The sequence below is a fragment of the Puma concolor genome, chromosome D1 (genome assembly GCF_028749965.1).
Source record: "Puma concolor isolate L17-30 chromosome D1, mPumCon1.1.hap2, whole genome shotgun sequence".
NCBI classification, from domain to species: domain Eukaryota; kingdom Metazoa; phylum Chordata; class Mammalia; order Carnivora; family Felidae; genus Puma; species Puma concolor.
The window spans coordinates 41,013,260-41,039,321 of record NC_141676.1 but is presented as its reverse complement, the minus strand read 5'-3'; the positions used below and the strand labels follow the sequence as shown (position 1 = coordinate 41,039,321).

Here is a 26,062-nt window from a genome sequence, read left to right as displayed (position 1 = left end):
ATGCCTGTACACCTGCTAGGCATGCTTCCACCTCAAGCCTTTCCTTGCTGTGCCCTGCCTAGAATGCTCTTTCCCCAGATATCCACAGGGTGAAATGCCTTTCCTCTGAGCTTTTTTCCAGATGTCAACTTCTCGATGAGGCCCATGCTCACCAACATCTAGAAAGTTGGAATAGCCTTTCCTTGAACTATTCGTCCTCTTCACCCTACTCTGCATTTTTGACCTAGCACTTACTGCCTTTTAACATACTATGTAATTTAATATGTCTGTTGCATTACGGTCTCCTTCCCCAACCCAATAGGATAGCAGGTCCCTGAGGGATTTTTGTTTTGTTCACTGATGTATCCCAGGTACCTAGAATATTGCCTACTACATAGTATGTATTCAGTAACTACTTGAATTAATCTGTTACATGAGCTTGTTGAATGAATTGAAGGGATTTTAAGGAGGACATGATGTGATCGGAGTTGTGTTTGAGGACTGAATCTCAACTGGGGGACAGAAGGATATTTTTAAGTTCTGTCTTCCTGTCTGTTCTCACCAACCCCTGCCAAGTAAGTATTCTTAAATTGTGGTCCACAGACCATTTGCATCAGAATAACGGGCCTGGGGTGGTGATGGGAGTGGTGTCCAGGGATCACTTGTTTAAAATTCAAATTCCTCTTCTCAGACCCTCCAGAGTCTGACCCCCTACCTCCAGAGTCAGACCCCCTACCCTCAGTTCTCTGAGGAGTGAGTCTTAGAATCTGAATTTGTAACACGTTCCCCAAATGATTCTCACATGCACATGCTACAGTTTGAGAATCATTTGCTTAAGGCCTCTTACCCCTACCGTCTGATTGTGACTTTTTCCTCAGCTACGTATTGGTGTGAAAGTTTAAAAAAATAAAAAGTTTGAGAGTCAGTGTTTTATAGCTAGGCACCCCGGGTTTGAATCCTGGGTATGCCAACTGTAAGTGACTTTTGCCTCTGAACAAATGACTTCCCTATATAATGCTTCTGTTTGCTCGTTTGTATCATGTGGATAACAATAGTATATACTCCCAAATGTTGTTAAGAGGATTAAATGTCTTAATAACATATAAAGCGCTCAGAATTATACCTGGCTCAATAAATGCTAATAATTTAGAAATATTTGGGAAATTGGTTAGAGGTAAGGAAATGTGCCAAATTCACCTTTCTATACTGTGTTGTGTGTTCTGGGACTAGCATTCTAAAAACTACAATTTCCTTGTCAGCTCATTTTCCATTAAGTTCTGCAGATAGGGGAGGAGGAAGGGAGAAGAGACTTAACTCCACTTTTCTTGCCAGCTGTTCCTCTCAGTGTTGTCCCTACAATGGCCTTGAACCCTGATGAAGACAGTTGGAATCCGTGTCTAGCTTTTCTCCCGCAGTTCCCCAGCCACCTCCATCGTCTTCCCTTAGAAGCCCCAGCAGGAACCAGGCAGGGCTCTCTGCTCAGAGGTCTGACTCCTAACCCTGGGAAACCTGTCCTCGAGGGATCTAAATTAGGGCGCCCCAATCTCTTCTCTTTGTTTTCCCCAGCCCCACACTTCATGGCTGCTTCCTGCAGTTATCACCTCTGTGCTAAGTCAGGGTGCTCCTCTTTACTTTCTGAAAAAGATTAGCACGTGCTTAATCAATTCCCTCTATTATTTTCTCCCTGTTGAAGCAAAACAGAACACACTATTTTTCTGTGTTTCTGACTGGACTCCGACGGATATAGAATGTTAGAGATAAGCTTTTGATAATGGTCCAGGCAAGATGCAATGAAGGCCCAGATTACTGATTGAATGTGAGGGGAAGAGAAGGGAGAGTCAAAGATGACTTTGAACCCAGTGAATTGAGAGGGTGACAGTGTTCTTCTGAGAAGTAAGGAAAACTGTGGGGAGACTAGGTGATGAGTTCGGTGGGTGGGGCCTATTGAGTTTAAGGTATTGCAGGCTATGCAGCAGAAGAGTCTAGAAGGCAGCTGTAAAGAGACCAGGGCATGAATGAGGGTCATGAGCACGGATGGATGAGGTTGACACAGGAGAGAGGTAGAAAATTGAGATGAAAATGGAAAAGGGAGTTGCCCTCCTGAAATGGGAAGATTGGTTCTAAAAAGAGACCAAAGATGACAACCAGTGCGAACAAACAAAATGTGAGGGAGAGAGAGACAGAGAGAGACAGAGAAACCTGTCCTCGAGGCATCTAAATTAGGGGATCCATCTCTTTGTCTCCCCAGCCCCACACATGGCTGCTTCCTGCATTTATCACCTCTGTGCTAAGGGCAGGAGCACAGTCTTCCAGACCATGGATTTAGGGAGCTGGAGAAGAGGAGGAGGGCATGGGGGAGGAGGCTGGATATAGGAGGATAATCACGATAGCACAGTGGCATAGAATTCAAGAAGAATTCATTTCAGAGAGGGAGGAGTCACTTGTCGGGAGCTGAGGAGAGGTTGAGAAGAACAACTGAGGGAAGACGGGGTCTGTGGTCTGGAGGTTATCGGTGGGCTCGGTGGAGTAGTGGCAGCCGGCAGTGGGGTGGGCAGCAAGGAGGGCACCTGGGAGCCAGCTGCTCAGGCCGTAAGACTAAATGGAACGGAGTCTTACAGTTTGGCTTTGAAAGGAGAAGGGAGAAGGCAGGTTTGGGCTTGTTTTATTTGTCGGGGCCACGGGGACATGACTATTATGCTGTGATGCCCTAACTTCATTCCTCTTTCCAAGTATCTGTATATTCACATCGGAGACCGTGCATTTGAATCATTTCCACAACTGCTATGCAAAATCCTGATGATGCTCCCTGTGACTTAACAGTCTGGCTGGACACTGAACAGGAGAAGTGGAATATCTTGGCTATAGCACATCCAGTATCATAGCTGGGAGTATTATAGTCACGGGAGTTAATGGGATAATAACCACCCCCGCCCCCGCCAATATCTCACTGGCTTAACACCACATAAGGTTTATTTCCCCCTCTTGTTACAGTCCATTTAGCTGTTCGAAGATGCTCTTCCATGCAGGGACCCGAGCTCCCTCCCAGCTAGTGTTTCCACTGTTTCCTAGGGCCTCGGCGTCCACTGGACCTTCTGCATCCACAGGTGTGGAAAGAGACTGGAGACTCTCCTGGATGTCGTGGGGGCCAGGCCTCCATTGGCCAAACTCAGTCCCGTGTCCCAGTCAATGGTAGGTGAGCCTGGAAAAGGTAGTAGAACAGTGCCCAGGAAGCAGAGGGGAAACACAAAGACTGCTAAGCCACAATAAGGCCCTTTCTTTGTTTTGCTTGGGTTTTTCATTTCTAAACTTCACTCCACATATAATAATCTCTTCTTTTATAGTCTAGCAGAATTTTGCATTTAGTCCAGCCTACACTCTCTCCCACTTCACTCACTCAACAAATGTTTAGTGCGTGCCTACTGTTTGTCGAGCACTGTGAACACAAGCGTGTCACATTCTAACAAGGAAGCAGATGGGAATTCAAAATTTCAAGGGAATGACAGCAGTGCTATGTCAAGTATTGGCTGTGGGAACACAGAGGTGGATTAGTTCTGCTCAGGAAGTTCAGGAAAGATTTTGCAGAGGAGACGGCATTTGACCTGTGACTCGATTATAGGAGTTTGCCAGGCTAAGAAGTTGGTTAGGTTGTGAAGACGGAGGGCGTTCCATCTTCTAGATGTTCTAGGCAAAATGAGCAGCATTAGCAAAACATGAGGAGGTGGGGTACTTGGCATATTTGGCAAGCTTCAAGTCTTGGAGTGTAGCTGGAGCTCCTCTGGAAGAGATGGCTGAAGTTAAGTTGAAGGGTAAGTCCAAGGCCAACTTGTGAAAGCCCTTGTATTGACCTACTGTTATGGGCCGAACCGTGGCTCTCCTCCTTGCCCCCACATTTATATGTTGAAGTCGTAACCCCCACAACCTCAATACGTTAATTGTATTTGGAGATGGGGTCTTAACAAAGGTAATTCAGTTAAAATGAGGCTTTTCGGGGTCTCTAATCCAACATGACCGGTGTCCTTATAAGAGGAAGAAATTAGGACACAGACATGCACAGAGAGAGGGCCATGTGATGACGGAGAAGGCGGCCACTTACAAGCCAGGAGAGAGGCCTCCGAAACTAACTCTGCTGACCCCTTAATCTCAGACTACCAGCCACCGGAAGTGTGAAAATGTAATTTCCATTGTTTGAGCCACTGGTCCATGGTTCTTTGTTACGGAAGCCCTAGCCGACTAATACATATACCAAAGGGTAGGAATGGAGGGGGTTACTCTAGAGACGTAGAGAAGTCAGAATCCAGGAGGCCTGGGGAGTGAGGCAAGGGAGGGGGAGGGGGAGGGCAAAGCCAAGGAAGACAAGATTCTAGCTCCGTCTCCAGGGCGGCTGGCTGGGTGGTGGGGGTAGTAACCGTGAGTTGTGGTAGAGGAACAGATCATCCTGTCCGGTGCTCATTTTCACATGTTGTGTGTCTTACCCCTCTGTAAGCCTGGAGGTCTCTAGCGTAGGGGACTTCCTAGCCAAGGCCAAGGTGCTATATTGCTCTTAAAGCCTGTGCAGGTTAAAGGGGACTTGATGTAGTTAATTCAGTTTATCCCTGGTGTTATTAATCGTTGGACTGACGTCGATGGGATCTCACACACCTCTGGCCAGAAGCTGACAGATGAAAAATAAATCGCCCTGTGCTCCCTTCCCCCGAGAATGTAAAATGTGGAATAGTTCCACCCTCGGGTCATTTTGGTGGAACTCGGTGGCCGAATCACCCCCCCGCAAGAGTCTCTGGACAAATAAAACATCTACGTTTTCTCTTTGAAAGTGGGATGGGGCACAACCTCTGTCAGCCCTTGTTTTTCTCTCTGAGCCCTTCTGTTAATGCCAAGCAAATAGAGAAAATGATGAGAGGTAATTGCATCCGAAGCATCAAAAAACCAGTAAATAAATAATGAAGTCAGTGCGGGGCTTTGTCCATGACGGTGCATAAGCAACCCTGAACACGTGCTCTTTTTAACGGAAGCCTTCTTGGGACTTGGTGTGTAGAAAAACCATGGTTTAGTCTAGCTTTTCCTTTGCTTTCATTTCCTCCAAATAATTCAGAATTGCACGGTGGTGGGAGAAACGCGGTGGTTGTTAGAAGCGGAGGCCCGAGAAAATACGCACACTCAGGCCGCTGAGAACATGCTGAGGAAGCACAGGGATATTTTTAATTGGCTGCATTTCATTGGTGAGGCTGGCGATTTGACGTAGGAGAGATTTTAAGAAAATTGCTAAGCCCTAGGGAATTGTCCCAGAATCAAAGAAAATCATCCTGCTGTTGTTTGTAACACGGAAGCAAACTCCACATTTTGTTGCCATTTCTGGGTTTTTCACAAAATGGGCAAAATTGCAAAGCCCACGATAGGACAAAAGGACCGACGCTTCAGCAGTTTTATTAGTTTTGATTTTCCTTCCAGAATTTGCTCTCATGTTGTCTTGCTTCCTCTGGAACCCCGTTTCCTTCTCTGTCAGTAATGAGAAAGAAGCTCAGTGGACAGATTCTGGAAGCCTGCTTTCCTTTGCCTCTTGTTCCTCCTCCTCACGCCTTCCCCAGTTGGGATCAAGATTCATTACATCGTTTGCAGCGCGTTTTTAGAAACACCTCTCTATTTTTTGAAAATCTCCCTCCATTCGAAAGAAAAGATCCAGAGACACGCCAGGTGCCGCTAAAACATTTATTTATTGCCTCCCCCCGCCCTGGGTGTCAGAAATAACAACGCATTTGTTACAGGCTAAACTTGTAATACTTTTCTTCCGAAGGTGTCTTCTAACTTTGGGTAAAGACTACGATCGCTTCTGAAGAGAAATACTGCCCGATCCCCAGCGAGAGGATGTTCGGGGGAGGGTTGCCGCCTGGCAGGATCACGTGGCAAATGCTGGAGGCCCACGGAAGTATGTCACACTCTTCACTCTTTCTTCTCCACTTGATGTGTTAGGCCTCCAAACCCAATACCCGTAGGGCCAAAATTTTTGGCATAGCAAACTGAACGAGAGGGAGGAAAGGGGAGAGAGAATGGGTTGGTTAGACCGTGTTTGCACTTCCTTTGCTCCTAGACACAGTCCTTTCATCTGTGAGAGATGTCCTTGTGATCACTGTATTCATAAGTTCACTTTTAAGCATATCGAGCTGCATTTATTTTAGATCTGATCGAAATTGTTCATACTTTGGGGCACTTGGGTCTAAGTGTTCACAGACGTTTTCTCACTGAGTCAACACGATCGGGGCCATGATTGCCTGCCCAGGCTCATCCCCTCCTGCCTTTGCCTCCCTCCCGATACTGCAGGCACACGGAACCACTCGTGGACCCTGGAATGCCCCCACCAAAACCCACATTCATCCTTCAAGACCCACAGGGGGCTTGTCTTCTAAGAAGCCTTCCCGAACACCCCAAGCTGGTCACTTGCCTCTTTATGTGCTACTACCGGAGTTTTTTTTCACTTGGTGATGCAATTATGCTATTATTTGTCTACGTGTTCATCTCTCTGCTGGCCGCGGCAACATTTTAGCGTTTTGGGGCCTGTGAATGCGGAGGACCCTCTGTGTCCTCCACTGGCGGGAGGAGGCACCCCCTCTTGGATAGGGCGTTCGTTTGCATTCTGTCTCACCGAGGGGGCAAAGTTTGGGCACCTTGCAGTCTTGATTAGTAATGTCCTCCCTCTTGCCTTCTCCCGTTGCTCCCCTCCATTCCAACACAGACACCTGGAGACCTTGAGACACCATCATCACGTGAAAGGGTGGGAGGACCCCACTGAGAAACGATAGGCCTAGGGGAGGCTCCGAGGTGGAGAACACATTGCCTTGGCCCTGATTCATCCCTTCCTTTTCATAGCATCAGAGAAGAGCTAACCCCTACTGCCTTTCCACAAGACAAAGGGATCGTGGAGGCATCTGGGAGCAGAACTGTGAGGACCAGAAGGAGAATTAGTTGTCGGTTCTGTCCCTGCGATCACTAGGTGATAATGCAGTGTTAGAAACAAATGTTGGGAAGGAAGGAGGGAGAGAGGCAAGACGTGAGGGAGGAAGGAGGGAAGGAGAGAGAAGGGAGGAAAGAGAGGAGGGAAGGAAGGAAGGAAGGAAATAGATATGTGTCGATAAACTAAGGAGAGGTCAAACTCTCTGAACTAATAAACTATTCATTTAATCTCATAAACTAAACAGAGTTTATCCTTACCCAGTCGCCCCTAACCACCATTCAGGTAGACAGAGGGTATTTGGATTTTCAGAAGGGAATGTGATACTGTGTATCCAGGCTCGTGGCCTCTTCTGAGACAGGACACTGTTTTCTCCTCGTCCTCTCTGCCCCCAGGCGCCCAGCTGCCCTGAACCACTGAGTATCTTCAAGCATCCGGTCCCCCCACAGGCTCCAACGGAGAGGACCAGAGCTGGATCGGTGGGGGGGGGGGATTTCTTCCCCTTAGGTGGCTTTGCTCCCCATCCTGAGAGCCCAGACTCTGCTCAGGCTGAGCAGCCATGCCTCGTGGCAGACATGAGCCTCTTGGCTGGACACAGCTTACCCTCCAAGGACCCTCCTTGGGAAAACATCTCCAGAGAGTCCCCAGAACCGCTCACCTTTGCAGTAAAGTTCCCCATCTTTGTCAGTGACGTTCGTGGACTCTAGACTCTTCCCACAGATGGCGCAGCGAAAACAGGTCTTGTGCCAAGGCTGAGGGGCGCAGGAGAGCAGGAGAGTTACATTAGCGGGGTGGGCTGGGCAGCATATTCTGTGTCCATGTTAAATCCCCTGACCAGCAGCGTATAAGGGAGTGCCACTGTCTAAACCGTTCACGTATGTAGTAGGCCCCGGACCAGTTTTCCCGGGGATTTGGAGAAAATGAGATGCTATGGAATTGGCCAGCAAGTCTCAGAACCCCTAAAAATAAATTTACCGGAACTATTACCGTATGTATTCCTTCAGAACAGACTAGAAAAGGGCTTCCCCCTTCTAAAAGATCGAGGAATAAAGTGGGGGCCGTGGGTAACATTTACATTGAATATAAAGTTAAAGAAGACGAGAAGAAATGAGGCGATTAGCCAGGTAATTCAATTTCGCTTGAACTCTGTGTCTTTCTGCCAGAAGAGAGTTGCGTGGCTTGGATCATTGGAAGACGGCCTTCTTCTGCACACCTGTACGTCCACCAGGCATGGCCTAGGCGTTCTCCATCTTCAAGTGGCCAGTCTTGGGGGTGGAGAATGCCCTCATATTTGAAGTCAGACCCTCCCCATGGCCCTTCTTTCCACCCACCCCGTTCCGCTTTAGTATAAACAGTTTTGGTTTTTTTTTCCCCTTCCGTTGGGCCCCAACCCTTTGGTGAATACCCTGAAACCGGAACTTGCAGAGCAAGTGTGCATAACGGTCTCGGACATTGGATGACTCCTCCGATTGCCAAGACGCTTGTGAGCAAGGATGCTCCTTGCTGCTATGAGGTGTCTGCTCTATCCGCCGGTGGTGATGCCAGTGGCAGATGGAGTGACGCAGTGGTGATGGGCTCACAGGGCTCATAGCTTTCTGGAAGCATTGTGGACCCTGCAGGGCAAGGGGCTTGTGCACTTTGTATCTCCAGCGCTTCCAGCCGGGTGCCTGTCACCTAGTGGGCTTAGGCCTGTTGCATCGCATTTCACCAGCTCTAGATTTCCAGGGCTCTGCACAGTGACACTCACAGCCAGGAAAGCGGGTGAGGGCGGGTGGCTCCTAACGCGGCTCCTGGGAGCAAAGGAGAACGAAGGGCCCGGCTCCCACCCGCTCACAGTTCCTACTTTCCTCTCTTAGCCCTCCCGACCCGTGTGGTGCAGATGAGCAAGCCCCACTTGGCTCACATGGCCGTCCTTACCTTGCCACCTCCCATCACCTTCTCAGCAGCATAGACTGACTTGCCGCATCGAGGGCACTTCTCAGACTCTCCGAACTTCGCAGTGAACTTGGAAGGGTTGCTGGTGGTGGCTGAGCGTGCCGGCTTTGGGGACCTGGTCGACATAGACAAATGGATGAAACCCATAGAGCTTGTTGGAAAAGAGTACTTTAAGCGAGTTACTAAACTTGTCTGTGCCTCAGACTCCTCATCTGGGAAATGGGGCTCATCATGGTGCCTTCCTCAGGGTTGCCGAGACGGTTTAATGAGGGGACCTGAGTAAAGCGCTTAGAAGTCTGTGTGTCTCCTGGCATTTACCGAGGACTAAGAAACCTAGTTCTTTTTAAAAAAAATTTTTTTTTAACGTTTATTTATTTTTGAGACAGGGAGAGACAGCATGAATGGGGGAGGGTCAGAGAGAGAGGGAGACACAGAATGTGAAACAGGCTCCAGGCTCTGAGCTGTCAGCACAGAGCCCAATGCGGGGCTCGAACTCACGGACCGCGAGATCATGACCTGAGCCGAAGTCAGATGCTTAATCGACTGAGCCACCCAGGTGCCCCAAACAAACCTAGTTCTAATGGGCTTAGATCTTTCCTTTCTGTGGTAAAACACTTAGCTAGTGTTCCATGTGTGTTCGCTTGTGTTGTTGTGTTATTATTGCTGCTAGCGTTTACATTTTTCTTTTTTAAATTTTTTTTTTTCAACGTTTTATTTATTTTTGGGACAGAGAGAGACAGAGCATGAACGGGGGAGGGGCAGAGAGAGAGGGAGACACAGAATCGGAAACAGGCTCCCCAGGCTCTGAGCCATCAGCCCAGAGCCCGACGCGGGGCTCGAACTCACGGACCGCGAGATCGCGACCTGGCTGAAGTCGGACGCTTAACCGACTGCGCCACCCAGGCGCCCCAACGTTTACATTTTTCTATACCGTCTTGGAGCCCACTGGTCTGCTTCATGGAGTGAGTTGTGGAAACATTCTAGAGCAAGATGGGATCTTGACAATTGATAGCAAACAAACCATGGTCCAATAAACTGATGCAGTCCCTGTCACAGGTCAGGTTGCCATCCTGCACCCAAAGGTCACCTGTCCCCGGGTGAGCATCGTCCAAGATGGAAGCACAGTAAACCACCCCTTGGTTCTGTATCTGTTGGCACTTCCTTGTGCGTTTATCACTGGTGTCTTGCCGTAACCTCTAGGTTAGGCAGGGCTAGTCGGAAGAGAGCGAGGGCATGAGGGGCAACTGCCCAAGGTTAGGCAACTCGTAATCAGAGCTGGGGTGAAACCCAGGTGTGCGGATTCTTGTTTCTCTCGGTGCAGTGTTACAACCAAACCCTAGCGGAGGAGAGTGAGCTTTGGGCAATGTGTGGCAGAGAATGCGGTTGGTGTCCTCTTGCCTCATTAAATGGTGTCCAGTTGGGATTAAGTGATCAGAAACATGTAAGCGACGACTCCTACATTCCTACGTTTTCCCAGGCTCCACCACGGGCTATAGAAGGGGCCAGATGACTCTTCAGATGGTCTAACTGCTGCTCTCTGGGGGAGGCCCTCCATGGGCCACTGCCTCAGTGGGGCTAGGCCTTTCTGTCTAGTCCCACTGCAGAGCTGAGTCCGGACACCAGCTGGCCAGACCCCAGCTACCTGCGGGTGGCTGTCAGTCTGCACTCAGTTCCAGGGAGGAACTCAGCGCGAGCAGCAAGACAGTAGAACAGCCTGGTAGATGGAGGTTGTGCAGGGTGATATCCCAGCTTCCTCTGATAGTGTTGAGGGGGAAACCTCAGCGCTGCATTGTCAACAGGCAACTAGGGAGACCCACAGAACAGTCATAATTGATTGTTTACTCCTGAGGCACAGAGCCCTCCCTGCAGACCCGCCCTGTGATGTGGGTATTAGTCATCTTACAACCCTAAGGGAAGAACTGAGTGACAAGGACGCAGAGAATGGCCATTGCTTCCCTGCCATATTTATGTGATTTACACAGAAACGCTCCAAGGGGAAGAAAAGGGACTCCGTGCAGTTTAGCAAAGGTCAAACAATGGAACATCTGTACTTTCTGGGTTTTCTCTTGACATGCAGACCAAGAGCCATGGTGTAAAAGTAATTGCCCTTTAGAAAGGCAGATAATTTGAAGAGCGTCTTGGGAGAGATGACACATTGTTAAAACTTGGTCAGAGTATTCTTATTGTCAGCCAGTCAACAATAGAGTCCATTCTCCCACTTCCAGAAAACGTTGCTATGGGAACAAAATGAACTGTCCTGATAGCTAGGGCTCTACTGGGCTGGGAGAAGCGGTGGTGACTCACTGTTGGAACTGGAGGCCCAGATGTTCGCCCGTGTCCGTGCTGAGGCAGCCGGCGCCTTGTCCGTACCCGATCCCCTTGGGGCCATACCTGCGCCCGTAGCAGATCTTACAGTAGATCTCCGACTCGTGAGCTGCGACTGTGGTGCTGTCGAGAGCCTTCCTGCAGGCCACTGCCGAGGAAGGGACAGTCAGGGGCTTGGGGCCGAGGCTCCTCCCCCTTTCCCCGAAGCCCTAATGCCATGCTCAGGGCCAAGAGCCCCAGCAAGAGGGGCCCTCTGGCCGAAAGCACAACTTTGATCCCTGAGCGGAGCACCTTGAGCCATGGATTCCAAAGCAGCCCTGATTTCACAGGTGAGGAAACTGGGGAACAGAGAAGGGACATAATGTGTTCAGTGGAACCCAGCTAGAAAGAAGGGGAGGCCAGGATCGGAACCAGGTGTGTGGTCTTGGGCTAGTTAAGAATATTGTTCCCGAATCCGAACAACCTGAATTCCCGAGTGTCTAACCTCACGTGACATCAGGGAAGCGCGTGTGTATGCTTGTGGGGTGAGGAGGGGATAAGGCACTGAGGCAGGGGATGAATTTATTTTTTTTTCTTGGTAATACCAGAATCGGGACTGGGCAGTTTCTGTACTTACCGTGGCCTTTGAAGAGCACTCTGATATTCAAGGAGACAACTACCACTGAGGCTACTTTTGATCCAGGTCTGGAAGCAGGAGGCGGTGTAGAGGTAGACCTGTCTCACAGACCCTGAGGCTTTAACTGGGGGAAATCCCCAGTCACTGTATATTACCTAGTATAAAGTGTCCCCCGGAACATGAAGTATATAAGGCAAGCCCCCATTTTTCCCAAAAAGAAGATAGATACATTACAATAAGTGAGTGTGGGTTTTTTTTTTTTTTTTGCCAATTTGAAAAAAGAAAAAAACTTTTAAGGATGTAAATGAAAGTGTTAACTACCTACTTATAATATTTAATTTAATAATAGAGATCAATAATGCATTGATTTGGAGAGGTGACTTTTTTCTCATCTCACACAAACTCAGGGACAAAAAATTTCACCGTCAGCACCTCCCTATCACCAGGGTTTTCCTCAGGCAGCGACTCCGCTCTCCAAGACTTACCACTTCTGTGTGCATCTTTGAGGTCTGGTGGTACCTGAGTAGGAGGCTGTCCCCTGGAATTTGTATCTCAACCAGGAGTTCCTATTAGCATAGCATTTGGGCGACTTTAAAAAAATATGTAGGATTTCCCCCACTTGATAACTTGCTGTGTTGCTCTGTAAAGGTTGATCCTTAAAGGTTGTTTATGGTGGTTCTCACTGCTTATAACAGTGAGGTCGTAGCCCCAAGAAAAATAAGACACGTGCATTCAATTTATTTGCCTCCTTGTTTTTGTTTTTGTTCAAGTGACCTTTATAAGCAATCGACCATCGAATGAAGTTGTTTCAGGGTAATATGCTTTCCTCAAATAGTATTTTACTTAAAAACATCATATAATTGAATATGAGAGTGGGGGAAGACAAGGTTGTAGATGAGGGGTTGGTGGTTGTGTGGGTGGGAAAAGAAGCGTATGGAAATACATTAAACAAGTCAACATTGTGTGTGTTAAAAACTCTCTGTAAAAAAAAAAAAAAAAAAAAGTTGAGAGCCTGTCCTCTAGTGTAAGATACTTTATAAGGCTTTGAACACAGGGCAAATCCTTTTTGTGAGGAATAATTTTTGGAGAAAAATACCTTCTATTTGGGCATATAACATACACACGCGTCTCCACCCTTCTTGTTGCTATCAGCTTCTAGCCTCCAGAAAAACGTCTCAAATATTCATTGATGTTCTAGACTCTGAGTTCCTTGAGGGCAACACTTTAATTTTTACTAGCCTCAGAACATGGTATGGGGCCTAGCCTGAAGTGAGTCCTCATTAAACATTTGTTGAATGAATGAATGGATGAGTAAGTGAATGAAGGCACGCATGCACGGGTCAATGATGGTCAGTGACTTGTCCACGATTAGACAGCAGTTGAGTTGCAGAGCCATGACTGGCCTCAGGTCCTCTCACCCCTGCTCCATTTCTTATCCCCATCCCTCCAGGGCTGTGTTACTCCCCATCATGCCTGGGCCCTTTCTATCGCCACTCCCTGGCTTCTGACCAGCTTTCACACACAGGCAGAGTCGAACTGTGTTGGCCACTGCTGTGGCCACTCACCACCGTGTATGTTATGTGTTCTGAGTGCAAAACGCACACCGATTTCAAACACTTAGTACACACAAAAAAGAATGTAAAGTATCCCATTAACAATTTATGTATTGATTACATGTAGAAATACAATTTTAGGCACATTAGGTTAAATGAAATGTTTTAAAATTAATTTCACTTCTTTATACCTTTCTAGAAATATGCGTACTAGAAAAGCTATATTTATATCTGTGGCTTACATTATATTTCTTTTGGACAGCCCTGATAAGGAGGATTAAGATTTGTCTAGGAGTTTGGAGAACACTGGCCAGGGGACAAGCTAAGGTAGGCTCTGTCTTTTTGAAGCCTATTTACAACAACTACAGGTTGGCCTGTAGACAAGCAAGTTCGGGGATGGAAATCTAGAAAAGCATGCTCCTCTGCGGGACCCTACTGTCCACTCCTACGGAAACATGTACTGCTCGGACCCTCAGCCCACCCATGAGTTCAAAGGGTTAAAAGGGACACACCAGCAAATGCTCAAATCCCTTCTACCGTGGCTCCATTGAACAGGGCATCTGCCTGCTACCTAAGGACAGCAAGACACCCCAACCATGGAAAGCTTCCCTACCACATCCTGTTCTCACTCAGACATTGAAGTCGATCAGAGGAGAATAGAGGCCTGATCAAGGACCCCAGTTTCCATCTTGTGACAGCCTGTGTGGTGGGTACTGTCATCTCCATTTTATGGATGGGGGAATTGAGGCTCGCAAAGGTGAAATCACTTGCCCAAGTTCACGCAGTTAGTCCACGGCAGAGCCCAAACTGAAACCCTAGTCATTTTTAGTCTAATTCTAGTATCTTTCCATTATTCCCAATGCCTGCTCTTTTTAAAAGCACTGGCTTTTTTTTTTTGAGCAAAAGCCAGAAGGCTATGGAAGGAACTCTTGAACAATGACTTCTAGATGATTGTAATAATGATGATGAATCTGATGGATGTGTATGATGACTTAAAAATAATTACCCATCACTAGAGCCCAAAGCTTATTAGTAAGTCCACCAACCCACTCACTCAGAGCCATGCTTCTCCCTGCTCTTCGAGGACATTTCTGTTTGCCATGGAAGGTGAGAGATAACGGAAACTCTGGCAGCAGATAAAACATTACTATTTTCGGCAGCTTAAGGATGAAGTGCCTTCATGCTTTAACAGATGGAGCCCGATCCTTGCAGTTCCATTTGAAACAGTTCGGGGCAGTGTGACACCTTGTGGCCACTGGGCTAAATCATGGGGGTGGTGTGGGGGAACATGTGGGGAGGGAGTCTGCCAAATGTCTAGCAAAACTAGCCCTTAAGCCAGACCTACTGGAGGGAGGCAAGGAAGGTAAGCGGGTCAAAAGAGACTGTTCTCCTAGAACTGGACTGGCCATTGGAAACTCTAGAATGAAGTCATGTTGAAGGGACCGGACTGGGGGTCTGAAGGTACGGGTTCTACTCCTGGTTCCGCTGTGGGTTCTTGTGACCCAGGCTTAGAGACGAGAAATGGTGTGTCCAAAGTCACGGGTCAGGCAAAGCCAGACTCCCAGAGGGACCCCAGGGTTTGTATTCCCCCAGCTGTGACACTGTGCATCTGTGTCCAGCAGGTGATGCTAAAGGTTCCCTTTGTGACACTACTGGTGTCCATGCCCCAAACTCTTCCTGTTTGGACTATTACAGAATGGGCAGATGTTGTCCCTCACCTGACACAGGTTCTTTCTTAGGAAAGACCAGTTGCAGCTGGCTTCAGTAATACTGGCCAGTGGGAACAACACAGAGCCAATGCATCCGGGCTCCAGATAAGCGATGGCTTCCTTTCTTTGCCAAGTCACACTTTGCAAATGTTGCCACTGGGTCAAGGTTCTTGCCACAATGGCAGCAGTAGGCCAGCTTGTTCTGACTTTGGCAAGAACTGGGCAAGTTGTTGGCGAGAGGGTCCTCAGGAGAACACCATCCCTTTAGGTGGGGCCCCAGGGTGGTACTTCTATAAGTTCCCAGGGGATGCTGTTGCTGCTGGTCCCGGGACCAGACCCTGAGGACCACCTTTATGCAGCATCTGTGGCTAAATGTGAGCTTTGAAATGCCCTCCGGACGCTGAGGGGCCCCCATGGTGTTCACCCAACTCACTGCAGTGGAAGCAGGTCTTGTGGAAACTCCTTCCATTGCACTGGATTTCTTCCGCGTGGTAGACCGTCTTTTCGCAGGCACCACATTTCGCTCCTCCGCCCCAGTTCGGCATCTCGAAGACCTTCTGACCAAGGTCAAGTCTAACAGGATCTAAAACAAATACCCTAAATGTTGGCAAACTCAGGAGTGAACAAATGCCCCGTAGTACCGTGTTCTCAAGGCCAGGATCCAGCTCCGGTGTGTTTGGTGGTTCATTCATCCATTCATTCATCCATCCACACATTCATTCAGCAAATAGTCACTTGTGTGCACATCACTGAATAAGCTCAGACACTCAGATGGCCCTGAGCAAGTCACTTTACTGCTTTAAGACTCAGTTTCCTCTTCTGTTAAATTTCAGTAGCACCTGCCCCTAGGGTTCTTGGAAGGGATAGATGAGCTAATTTTACGTACATAAGATTATATACAAATATTAAGTATAATTGTTTCATCTAAGGTTGTAATACGATTCCATCAGTCGTGGGAATAATCTATGAAAATGGTGTTATCTTCTTATTTAGCTCAGTGCTTCTCGAATCACGTCAGCTTTTGCTACTGTGCGGATGCTGGTTTGGTAGATGTGGGAGAAGCAGGCAGTTCTGTATTTCTAATAGTCTCCAGGCAGTGCCGATGCTATCAGTAAGGACCATGCCTTGGGCAGCAAAAGCCTTAGCTAATCTTTTTTTTTTTTTTTTAAGTTTTTAAAACAACTTTAATGTTTATTTATTTTTGAGAGAGAGAGAGAGAGAGCACAAGCAAGGGAGGGGCAGAGAGAGAGGGAGACACAGAGTCTGAAGCAGGCTCCAGGCTCTGAGCTGTCTGCACAGAGCCCCACGTGGGGCTTGAACCCACGAACTGTGAGATCATGACCTGAGCTGAATTCAGTGGCTTAACCGACTGAGCCACCCAGGTGCCCCAAGCCATAGCCAATCTTGCCGATAAAAATCCATGATCTATAAAATGTCCCATTCAGATTTATCCCTCTTATCTCTTAGACCCAAGCAGTGGTCTGGGAACCTGCCTTCTATACTAGCTCAGTGGTCTGGGAACCTGCCTTCTGCTTTCAGGGCTAGCACACCTGGCCATGTGCAGGGAGACGAATTGCACAGCTTCTCTTACATCTGCCTTCCCACCTACACTATGGAGAGAGTCACTCTTTCCCCTCGCTGCCTCGCAGTGTTGTTTGGAGACCCGAATGACACGATGTGCAGGAAGGTGGATGGCAGAACTCACAGTGCCAGGTGTGATCACAGGAGCCAAGCGATGATGCTGCTGCGTGTCCTCCCACACCCTTCCAGGATGTTCTGCCGCAAACAGTGGCTGAGAGTCCCAGCCCCGGGCCATCATTGTCTCCTTCCTATGGCATTTGTGTAAGAAACACCAGACAAGTAGCGGCATCAAAAGACAACTTTCCCTTTCTTTCTGTGTCTGTGTGTAAGTATGAATCCAGTTTTCAGTTTCCCCAGAGCAGAACTAATGTCAGCCATCAGTAGTGAAATTTCTGAGATCCGGCCAGCTCCAGGGGGCCAAATTTCTGCTGAGATCCTAAGATCCTTGGTTTCTAAGAAGACTGGTATGCCATCTTGTCACTGACACCAAGCACTATCAGCCCATTCTGAGTGGCTGCCTCTGACCTTCTCTTTCCCTTCTGGGAAGCCAGTCACCTTCTTATAATAGTTGGCGATTAACACTAAGTTCTCCTGGGTCAACTGGTCTGGACTGTGCCTTCCAGCCTCATAACAAAGACAGGTTTTGCTAAGAAACAGAAGGTAAATAGCAAACAGACCACTGAACCTGATACCAGGACCAAAGGGAACATCTCTACCTAATTGTCCCTGTAAACAGCTTTCCCACTTAAAAAATAGCGTGAGGTTAGCCAGGAACACCCAATCCTTCCTCTCATAGAAGCAGGCTGTTCTTTTTATTCAGTAAATTTAGAAAATGCACTTAAAACATTTTTTTTAAAGGAAACATAGGGGCACCTAGATGGCTCAGTCGTCTGAGGGTCCGACTCTTGATTTTGGCTCGGATCATGATCCCAGGGGCATGGGATTGAGCCCTGCATCGGGCTCGACGCTGAGCATGAAGACTGCTTGAGATTCTCTCTCCCTTCCCCTCTCTCCTGCTCGTGCTTTCTCTAAATATAAAAAAAAAATTTTTTTTTATTTTTTTATTTTTTTAATTTTTTTTTTCAACTTTTTTTTTTTAATTTATTTTTGGGACAGAGAGAGACAGAGCATGAACGGGGGAGAGGCAGAGAAAGAGGGAGACACAGAATCGGAAACAGGCTCCAGGCTCCGAGCCATCAGCCCAGAGCCTGACGCGGGGCTCGAACTCACGGACCGTGAGATCGTGACCTGGCTGAAGTCGGCCGCTTAACCGACTGTGCCACCCAGGCGCCCCAAAAAAAATTTTTTTAAGGAAACATTTAGTGCTTCTATTTCTGTATTTCAGGTTGTTTAGTATAGAGGAAGGAATAATGCATTTTGAAATGAAAGGCTTGGGATCAAGTCTGCATTCATTCACTCATGCATTTACTATCTATCTACCTGTCATGTGTCAAGCACTGTATTAGGTACTTGGTGAGGGATCAAGGGGAGGAAAACTTATAAGAACGAGTAATTTGTGTTGCCTGTAATGAGAAGTCCACATTCTAGTGAGGAAGAGAAGCAGGAACCAGATACTGGGTACCAGAGAAAAGTCTTACAAGAGTACCATGCAAACTCAAGGGAGAGTATGGCTACCCAAAGTTAGACTAGGGATGAAACCAAGTGAGTCGCTGGAGGATCACAGACGTCACATCCAAATGGGTGAATAAGAGTTCTCCAGAGAGCAAAAAGGGAGAAGGACATTTCAGGCAGAGTAAAGAATACACAGGGCATGTCTTAATATCCCCTGAAAGAACCCAAAATTGTTTATTTTTGACTTTTTTAAAATGTTTAGGTCTCTAGAGTTGGAATAGATTTTTAAGAGTGACCAACCTCCTCATTTACAAACAAGGTAAGACAAAAGAAGGAAAACGTTTGGGAGATTTTCTTAGCCAATTTCTTTTTCTAAGATCCATCCTTCTCTGACTAAAGATGATACATTCTCTGGGAAAGAGTAGAATCACATAATTTTGATCATGTTCATTTTGATCCTGGGTTGTAACATAATATAAAATAGAAGAGAAATGTCACATATATCCAGGAATAAGACAGTGACACTTGCGAAATTAATGAGATGGAAATTTTCAATGAAAACAACCCTAGGTCACATTTCTTATTTCAGATCTTTGGTGGAGATCTAATTGGCGTGTCTTGCGAGTTAATGGTAGACAGAGATGCCCCCTGGGAAGATGTGTGCCTATGCACTCGGCAGTTGCCTCCACATGATTCTTCTCAAAGTGAGGATAAGATTACAGATAATACCTTCTTCACAAGGTAATGGATCCTAGCACAGGTTATTTCTTAAGTGATCATAAATATCTGACGTACGTATATTAGGACTTGAAACCCAGAATAGAAATCCGTAGGCGTTTTATTAAACAGGTGCCGAGTTCCATTTTTAAAATTGGAAATGTAGCTACGAAGGCTAAACACAGAAGACGTCTCTGATTTCTTCTTCCAATGCTCCAAGGCCAAAAGGCAGAGCATGTTGTAAAGCATCCTGAATTGGAAGACACAGGTTCTAATCTTGACCTTGTCACCTTGAACTTGGGTGAAATATGATGGAATTTAAAGCAGTATTGAGGAGCTATTCTAAGGCAAGTCCTTGTCTTCCCCCCTCCCCCCTTTATTTCAGGTTATTCGAGTAGCACGCATCTGCTAATTAAGTCACTGTGATTTGAAAGCACATTTAAGTCCTGGCTCAAGTACATAACCTTTTCGGCCTCCAGCATTGCTTTGGAATTCCTGTGTCTCAACACTCCTCTAGCCAGGCCCAGAATGTGAGTTTATGCTGGCAAGATACCAAGGGATGGGCCATTTGTTTATCAGCGTTGCCTGGCACAGGCAAGGGTCATTGAAGGTAGGATGCCAAATATAGGTTTGCCCGTCACTCAGCCCCATTTGCCACCTGGGTCACAGTCTCCATCACATCACCTGGCATTACCCCCCGGGCCAGTCCTGGAGATGGCCGTGTTGTCACTGATGAAGTCGAGGGTCATGATTGAAATGGGGGACAGTTTGGGGTTTCTGAAGAGGATAGAGAATGTGAGCTTTGCTACATCGGTTGGGGGAGGGTGAACTCCAGACTTTTGGATACCCAGTTCCCAGTGAGAGACTACCTGTGTCGATTTCTTCACGAATAATGCTGTGGAAACAGTTATACTGGGAACGTGCGATAGTGGGTACTGGGAAAAGCATTGGATCAGATGCAAGAAGCCAGAGTTCTAGTTCCGCCTTGCCTCTTCAGAGCTGTGTGATCTGGGAAAACCAGTGAAGCTCTCTGAACTTCAGTATCCTCTCTCTAAAATGGGCATAATGTCTCATCTGTTCCACTATTGCTGGGAGGATTGTGGCAGTTGAGGTACATCGTATCACTTTGTAAACTGTGGAGTATTATAAAATGTGCAAACTAATTAGATCTGCAATAACTCTAGATTGTCACATATCAATCTGACCCTTCAGAAGAATAACGATGCTGTGTATTTGGGCACCTCCTTCCACTGTTTGGTGCTTATCAAGCTTATCAACTATGGAACTGAAAGGTGACACCTTAGGGCAAAAATGGGTGGGGGAGGCAACATGGACACTCAGTGACTCAGTTTCTTCTTTGTAGGCATCCCTTAAAGAACGTGGGAGGGAATCTTAGGCCACGACTTTGAGCGGACTGTTAGTGACGATGCCATTTTCAGCTCAGTGTTGGTTCATGTGGTCATCCTATTAGATGCCTGATTCTCCATGGTGAGTCAAATTGTCTACACTGGCTGAGGCCAAGATTTTGTATCATAGGAGCGTATGTCCGGAATGTAAGGGATAATCATTACCAACATAATAATGTTATTATTGAAGCTAAAGTGTGTGGAGTCCCTTTGGCCCGGCTCTGTGGTGTGTATCATTCCATGCCCATAGCCACCCTTCAAGGTAGGCACTATTAAAAAAGGTACCTTTTGTAACTTTGGGCGAAATGGAGTCTTAGGGAAATTACACTACCCAAGGTCACATGGCTACATTGGAATTTAGGGCTCTGACTCCAAAGCTGTGTTCTTATGTTAACATTAGCTACTCTTTATTGTTTACTCTGTGTCAGTTGCTTTATACGTACTATCTTTAGAACAGCCACCCCACAGAGCAAATGGTTTTATGTCCACTTTGCAGATGAGGAAACTGAGACTCAGAGAACTCGAGTGACTTGTCTGGGATCCCACAGCTAATAAGTGGCAGAGCTGTGATTCAAACCCGAGTGAAGCTGGTTCTATATCCCAGGTCTCTGCCTATAACATGCTAGAGAGGGGACAAGGGTCAGCATCTCCATTAACCAAACTTCCCAGTTGATGGGAACTGGGACCTCGTTGACCCCATTGTCTCCCCATGGGACAGAGAGTACTCATGGGTGGAAATAGCAGGGAGCCTGAATTTAACTCAGTAAGTAAAAGCCTCTCTAAGAGTCATTGCCATTCAGACACAGAAAGAGCTCCTTTGGAGCTCAAGAGTTCCCTCTCACTATTGACTTTAGCTCAGCTGGGGATGGTTGTTCACATGACTGCGATGTTGTGAAGTCCCTTCAAGGACCCTTCAAGCCCTGAGACAGGTAGAGGGATCTGAACAGTGACTGGAGCCTCACCTTGCAGAAAGCTTGCCCAGTGGCATCTGCTCTCAAACACTGCCTCTTCTCTACTCTTCTAATCCAGGGAAGAGAAGTGATGTAGCATGGTGGAAGACCACGAGCTTTGGAAAGAACCAGCCAGGGTTCAAAAAACCCTCTGTGTTGGACCTTGGGCAGAATGCTCAAAATCGCGAGCCCGGTGTTCTCGTGCGTGTAAAGACAGATGAGAAGGGTTGTCTTCAAAGGTTTCCAGGTTAGATAAGATCACCATGATAGCTAAGGTACTGGGTATACAGTACCTTATGTATGTGTAATACATGCGTAATACATGGCAGGTGTCTAATAAGTTTAGCTGCTCTCCTTATTGCTACTGTTATTATTTTATCTTTAGCTTCTAAGTCCCATTGTCTTAAGACAAGCAGATCTTTCCTTGCTTCTTCCCCGTGGCCCCTTTGGCTCAGACTGTGAACCAGCTCGATTTCTCAGCCTTTGGACTATGCTGCACCCAGGAGCAGATGCAGCCAGGCCAAGGAGAGAGCTCCCTGGGGGGAACAGGGGGCCTGGTGCCAGCGATGGCATGTCAGGCAGAGTCCTAAGCCTGTGCCCCAGGACAGCTGCTTCCTCACTTTGGCAGCCCTGGTGCCTAACACCAGCTGACCTCACTGGCGATGTGGACAAGGAAGCAGCAAGCCCAAGCGGAGTCCCTGGGGCCCAGGGAAACCATGCCCTTGAACTCGCCCGTGTAGGATACTCAAGGTCAGTGGCTTCCTCCCAGGCTTCGGAACAGAGGAATGAAGTCCCCTACCCGGAGGCCCTTTCACCAAGCCTGGGAAGCCTAGGTTGCTTATTCCCAGCACAGAAATAACCCCGAGCGTTGGCTCTCATCCCTTTAAAACTTACGGTAGACACACTTGCCCGTTAAACTGCGGCCGGAACACCGGGGTTACGTTATACCTTTCCTGAAATTCTCTCTGAAGTGTGGCCGAATTTTACTTTTAGAAACTGACTCTGTTCCATTTTGGCCTTTACAACGTGTTCGTAAAGACCGTGTTGCACCCTGGTTTATATCCCGGCCCTGCCACGTTCTAGCCACATGACCCTGAGCCACATGACTTTCCTTCTTTGAACTTTCTTCCATTTCTTCCTCTGAAGAATGACTTCTCACAGGACTTTTGTGACAGTCAAATAAGTGAATATTGATCCACGCCCGCACCGGGCAGCAACCAACCAACAGACGCATGCTCGAGCCTTTCCCACGATGAGGTCTATACCCCGCGGCCCTCACAATCATTGTGTCCCCTCCCACTTGTCTTCACTGTGCTAACTGCGGCTTTTCACATCTGAAGCCATCACATTTCTCCTTGGCCGTGAAGCCCAACCCTGGCTACAGTATTCCCAGACATCTGAGCAGTGCGCTTATAATTGGAAGCCCGCCTGCCTCAGGAGTTGTGTTTCCTGTGTATTAGATTCCCTGTCTGTGTCCTTCCTCCTATAAAGCAAACTAATCATCATCTAACTCCTGGGCACCTTGTTATCCACTCTGACCTCTGGACTTTTATCATCACACTTGTACTTAGCAGGAAATCCTCCTGCAGCCTGCCGCGTTTGGCCCTGTGCCTTTTCTCAAAGGCCCCGCATATTTGGACCGTTTTATTCAGCTTTACAAAGTACTTCCTATGCTTTATATCATTTGAGTCTAACAAATCCCTTTGGGATAGGTGGCCTTAGCTTAATTTTATTGTTCGGAAAATGGAAACTCAGAGAAGTTAAAGTGATGTCCAGAGCTGGCTTTTGAACGGTCTCAATGACAGATGCCGTTTTCTCCTATTTCCTTGTTCAGATTCCCAGGATTTCTGAGTTTGTGTTCTCCCAGGGTTCTGTCTCTCCCGCTTTCAAGAGAATGGTGACTATTTGCCTGCCCAGTGACGCTGCTCACTCTTTCCTTCTCTTTCTCTCTGTATCTGTCTCTGTTTCTCTATCTGTCCCCTGCCCCTGCCCCCTGGTCTCCCTCCCGTATCTCTAATGGATGGCTCGTGTGCCTGAGCTGTGGAGCACCTGTCTGCCTGGCCAGCAAGAGCACCAGACCCTGGGGCTAAATTGCACTCTGTGCCAACAGCCGGGCTCATTTTAATGACTGACTTGTTCAGAAAGGAACCAAAGCCAAGCCAGAAGACTCCCTTACATTTTCCGGGTCATAAAACCATCTTACACACTTTGTGATGAGTTGGATGTACCCAGCATTGACATTTCGGTCCCAAAAGTAAACTGAGGAGACAGGCTCTCCCTATTTCCCCATCCTCCCCTGCATCAGTGCTGCCTCTTCCCCCAACCCCAGCCTCAACACACAAGACGGTCAATACAAGCTCATTGAATTGTTTTGAATTGTACCGCAGAAAGACAGAGTTCCTCAGACCTGTCACCCATCTCCTCCTTCTCGGAGATGTCACTGCCCCAGCTCAGGGATGGGAACAGAAATTAAGAGTGGCAACTTTGATCTTTGGACAGCATCTCCACTCAGACCATTGCTTAAAACCACTTCCCATTATCGGGGCACTTGGATGGCACAGTTGGTTAAATGTCTGACTTCAGCTCAGGTCATGATCTTGTGGTTCACGAGTTCGAGCCCCGCGTCGGGCTCTGTGCTGACAGCTCGGGGCCTGGAGCCTGCTTCAGATTCTGTGTCTCCCTCTCTCCCTGCCCCTCCCCCCACTCACGCTCTGTCTCTGTCTCTGTCTCTCTCTCTCTCTCTCTCTCTCAAAAATGAATAAACTTAAAAAAAAAAAACAACACTTCTCATTCTCTGTCACACTCATGCCTGTCATTCAAATCCTTAACTGAAACCTGGAGGAAACACTGGGAGTCACCCCTCACCCTCCGCGGGGAACATCCTCCTATTCAACAGAGCTTTTGATGTGTTTCTCAGTGTAGCAATGTCTTTTTTGGGGTCCTGTTTTGATTAATTTTAAATTATTAGAAGCAAACCTGTTGCTGAACGTCCTTGGGACATGAAATCTATTTTAAACCAGCAAACTTCATTGAGCATTTCCCACGTGTGGGGCAGGGTATGGTGAACTATAGAGATCTCAGTCGTTTGCCCTCACCTTCTGAATAGCACAGTTCCTCGTGTTCTGAGCATTGGAAGGCTGGCTTCTGCTGTATTGTATCTATAACAACCACTTTGTAACTGTGAAGCACTTTACAGTTAGAAAAATATCACCACGTCCACTCTGAGGCTCACAGAGGAGACCAGGGCCCTGAGGTCAGGAAGTTTTCCACAGTCACACATCCAGTCCTTATGTCATAGTTCCAGGACTGGGTTGGTGTCTTTTGACTAAGACGATAGGAAGCATTCCACCATGGAAATAGTTTTATGCCAAATATAGTCCCTTACTCATTTCTCTGTGAGGCTCCCTTGAACCCCCAAATACTAATCCCACTTTTAGAAATTTTTTTAAACCACTGCTGGGTCCACACCAGAATCGCACATAGCTTGAGCCTCCTACACAGAAGCAGAATGGACACTGGTCACTGGGACGTGAAACGCACTCATACTCTATGGACCCTTCATAGTCCCAACCAGCCACCAAGCCAGGCCACCCCCAGCCCAAATGTCTGCTTTGCTCCACGTACCTGGCTGCGTGGTCTCTGTCGGCTCAACTGAGTAAGGGGGGCTCTCGTCCTCTTTAAATACGTGGAGGCCGTCCCTAGCATTGGCCTGCAGAGGGAAGGGCGGGAGGGAGGCCGAGGGGAGAGGGTGAATGAGACATGAGTAACACAACTGCTATCAGAGGCTGAAAATAGCCTGTGACCAAAGCCCCGAGTTTTGTTCCCCCCACACCAGCTGTGAGGCCCGTAGAGAACAATATTGCACAGGTTCTGTTTTAATTGCCAATTGCCTGTGGCACTAAAGGATCGATCTGCGGAGCGTAGATTTCTGATCAAGTGGTTGGAACAGGAATAGGAGCAAAGAAGGATTTTATATCTAAAATCATTTTTCCAAGCTCCTACTCCCCTGTCCTTCCTGGAAATCAATGCAAGGTACCTGCAAATGAATCATGAGCCATATCTGGGAGCCCTCTGGAACTCTGAGATACAGGTCACGACACTCGTGAAGAGAACTCACAGCTAAAAATAAGAGTGATGGGTGCATGAAATGATACTTAGATAATCTCTACAAAGAAGCTTGGGGGCGGGGGGAAAGGTCAGCTAATCACCAGGGTTCTGGCACTCCATGGCCCGCCATCCTATGAAGAAAAGTTTTCTCTCAATAGTTTTGAAATACTGTGTTCATCATCTTTTTCTACTTAAGAATTTAATATGGCAGCATGTCTTATTTACGGCAAATCTTGATAAGCCTCTATGAAACCACATTTTCTTTGGAGGCCTAGTTTCTCTTTGCCTAATATGTACATATTTTTGGCTTTGATCAAGCATCAAGGACACATATGAATTGTAGAATTTGATAGGTGACAAGAAGTTCAGAGATTTAATAGACTAATTCTTCACGTTGTCCCTGAGGAAATTGAGGCACCTAACTTGCTCAGGCCAGGTTCCAGGCAGGTGAGCAGGTTCCGGAGTGAAATTCAGGTCATCCGTTTCTCAGACAAAGGCACTTTCCCCTAGTGTTGACCTGGAGGTTGAGGACAACAGGAAGGAAGCATACGAAATCCAAACAGGAAGCATATGAAATCCAGCCTTTCAAATCAGCCATTTTAGCCCTTTGGTTACATGCCCACAAAGCAATTGGTTGAGTGATTAAATATTTCATGGTAAAGAAGATTGGGG

At 47.4% G+C, this 26,062-nt stretch overlaps 1 protein-coding gene across 1 annotated transcript; it reads right to left on the bottom strand.

Moving 5' to 3' along the window:
- Positions 1–5,668: 5,668 nt before the first annotated feature.
- Positions 5,669–25,000, bottom strand: CSRP3 (cysteine and glycine rich protein 3). The gene is made up of 6 exons (XM_025928566.2): positions 24,908–25,000; positions 15,491–15,640; positions 11,159–11,327; positions 8,837–8,969; positions 7,578–7,671; positions 5,669–5,990 (listed from the first exon to the last, which is right to left on the bottom strand). Exons 2-6 carry the CDS (start codon positions 15,600–15,602, stop codon positions 5,914–5,916), a joined length of 585 nt encoding a protein of 194 aa, XP_025784351.1. The 5' UTR covers positions 15,603–15,640; positions 24,908–25,000; the 3' UTR covers positions 5,669–5,913.
- Between the last annotated feature and the right edge of the window lie 1,062 nt (positions 25,001–26,062).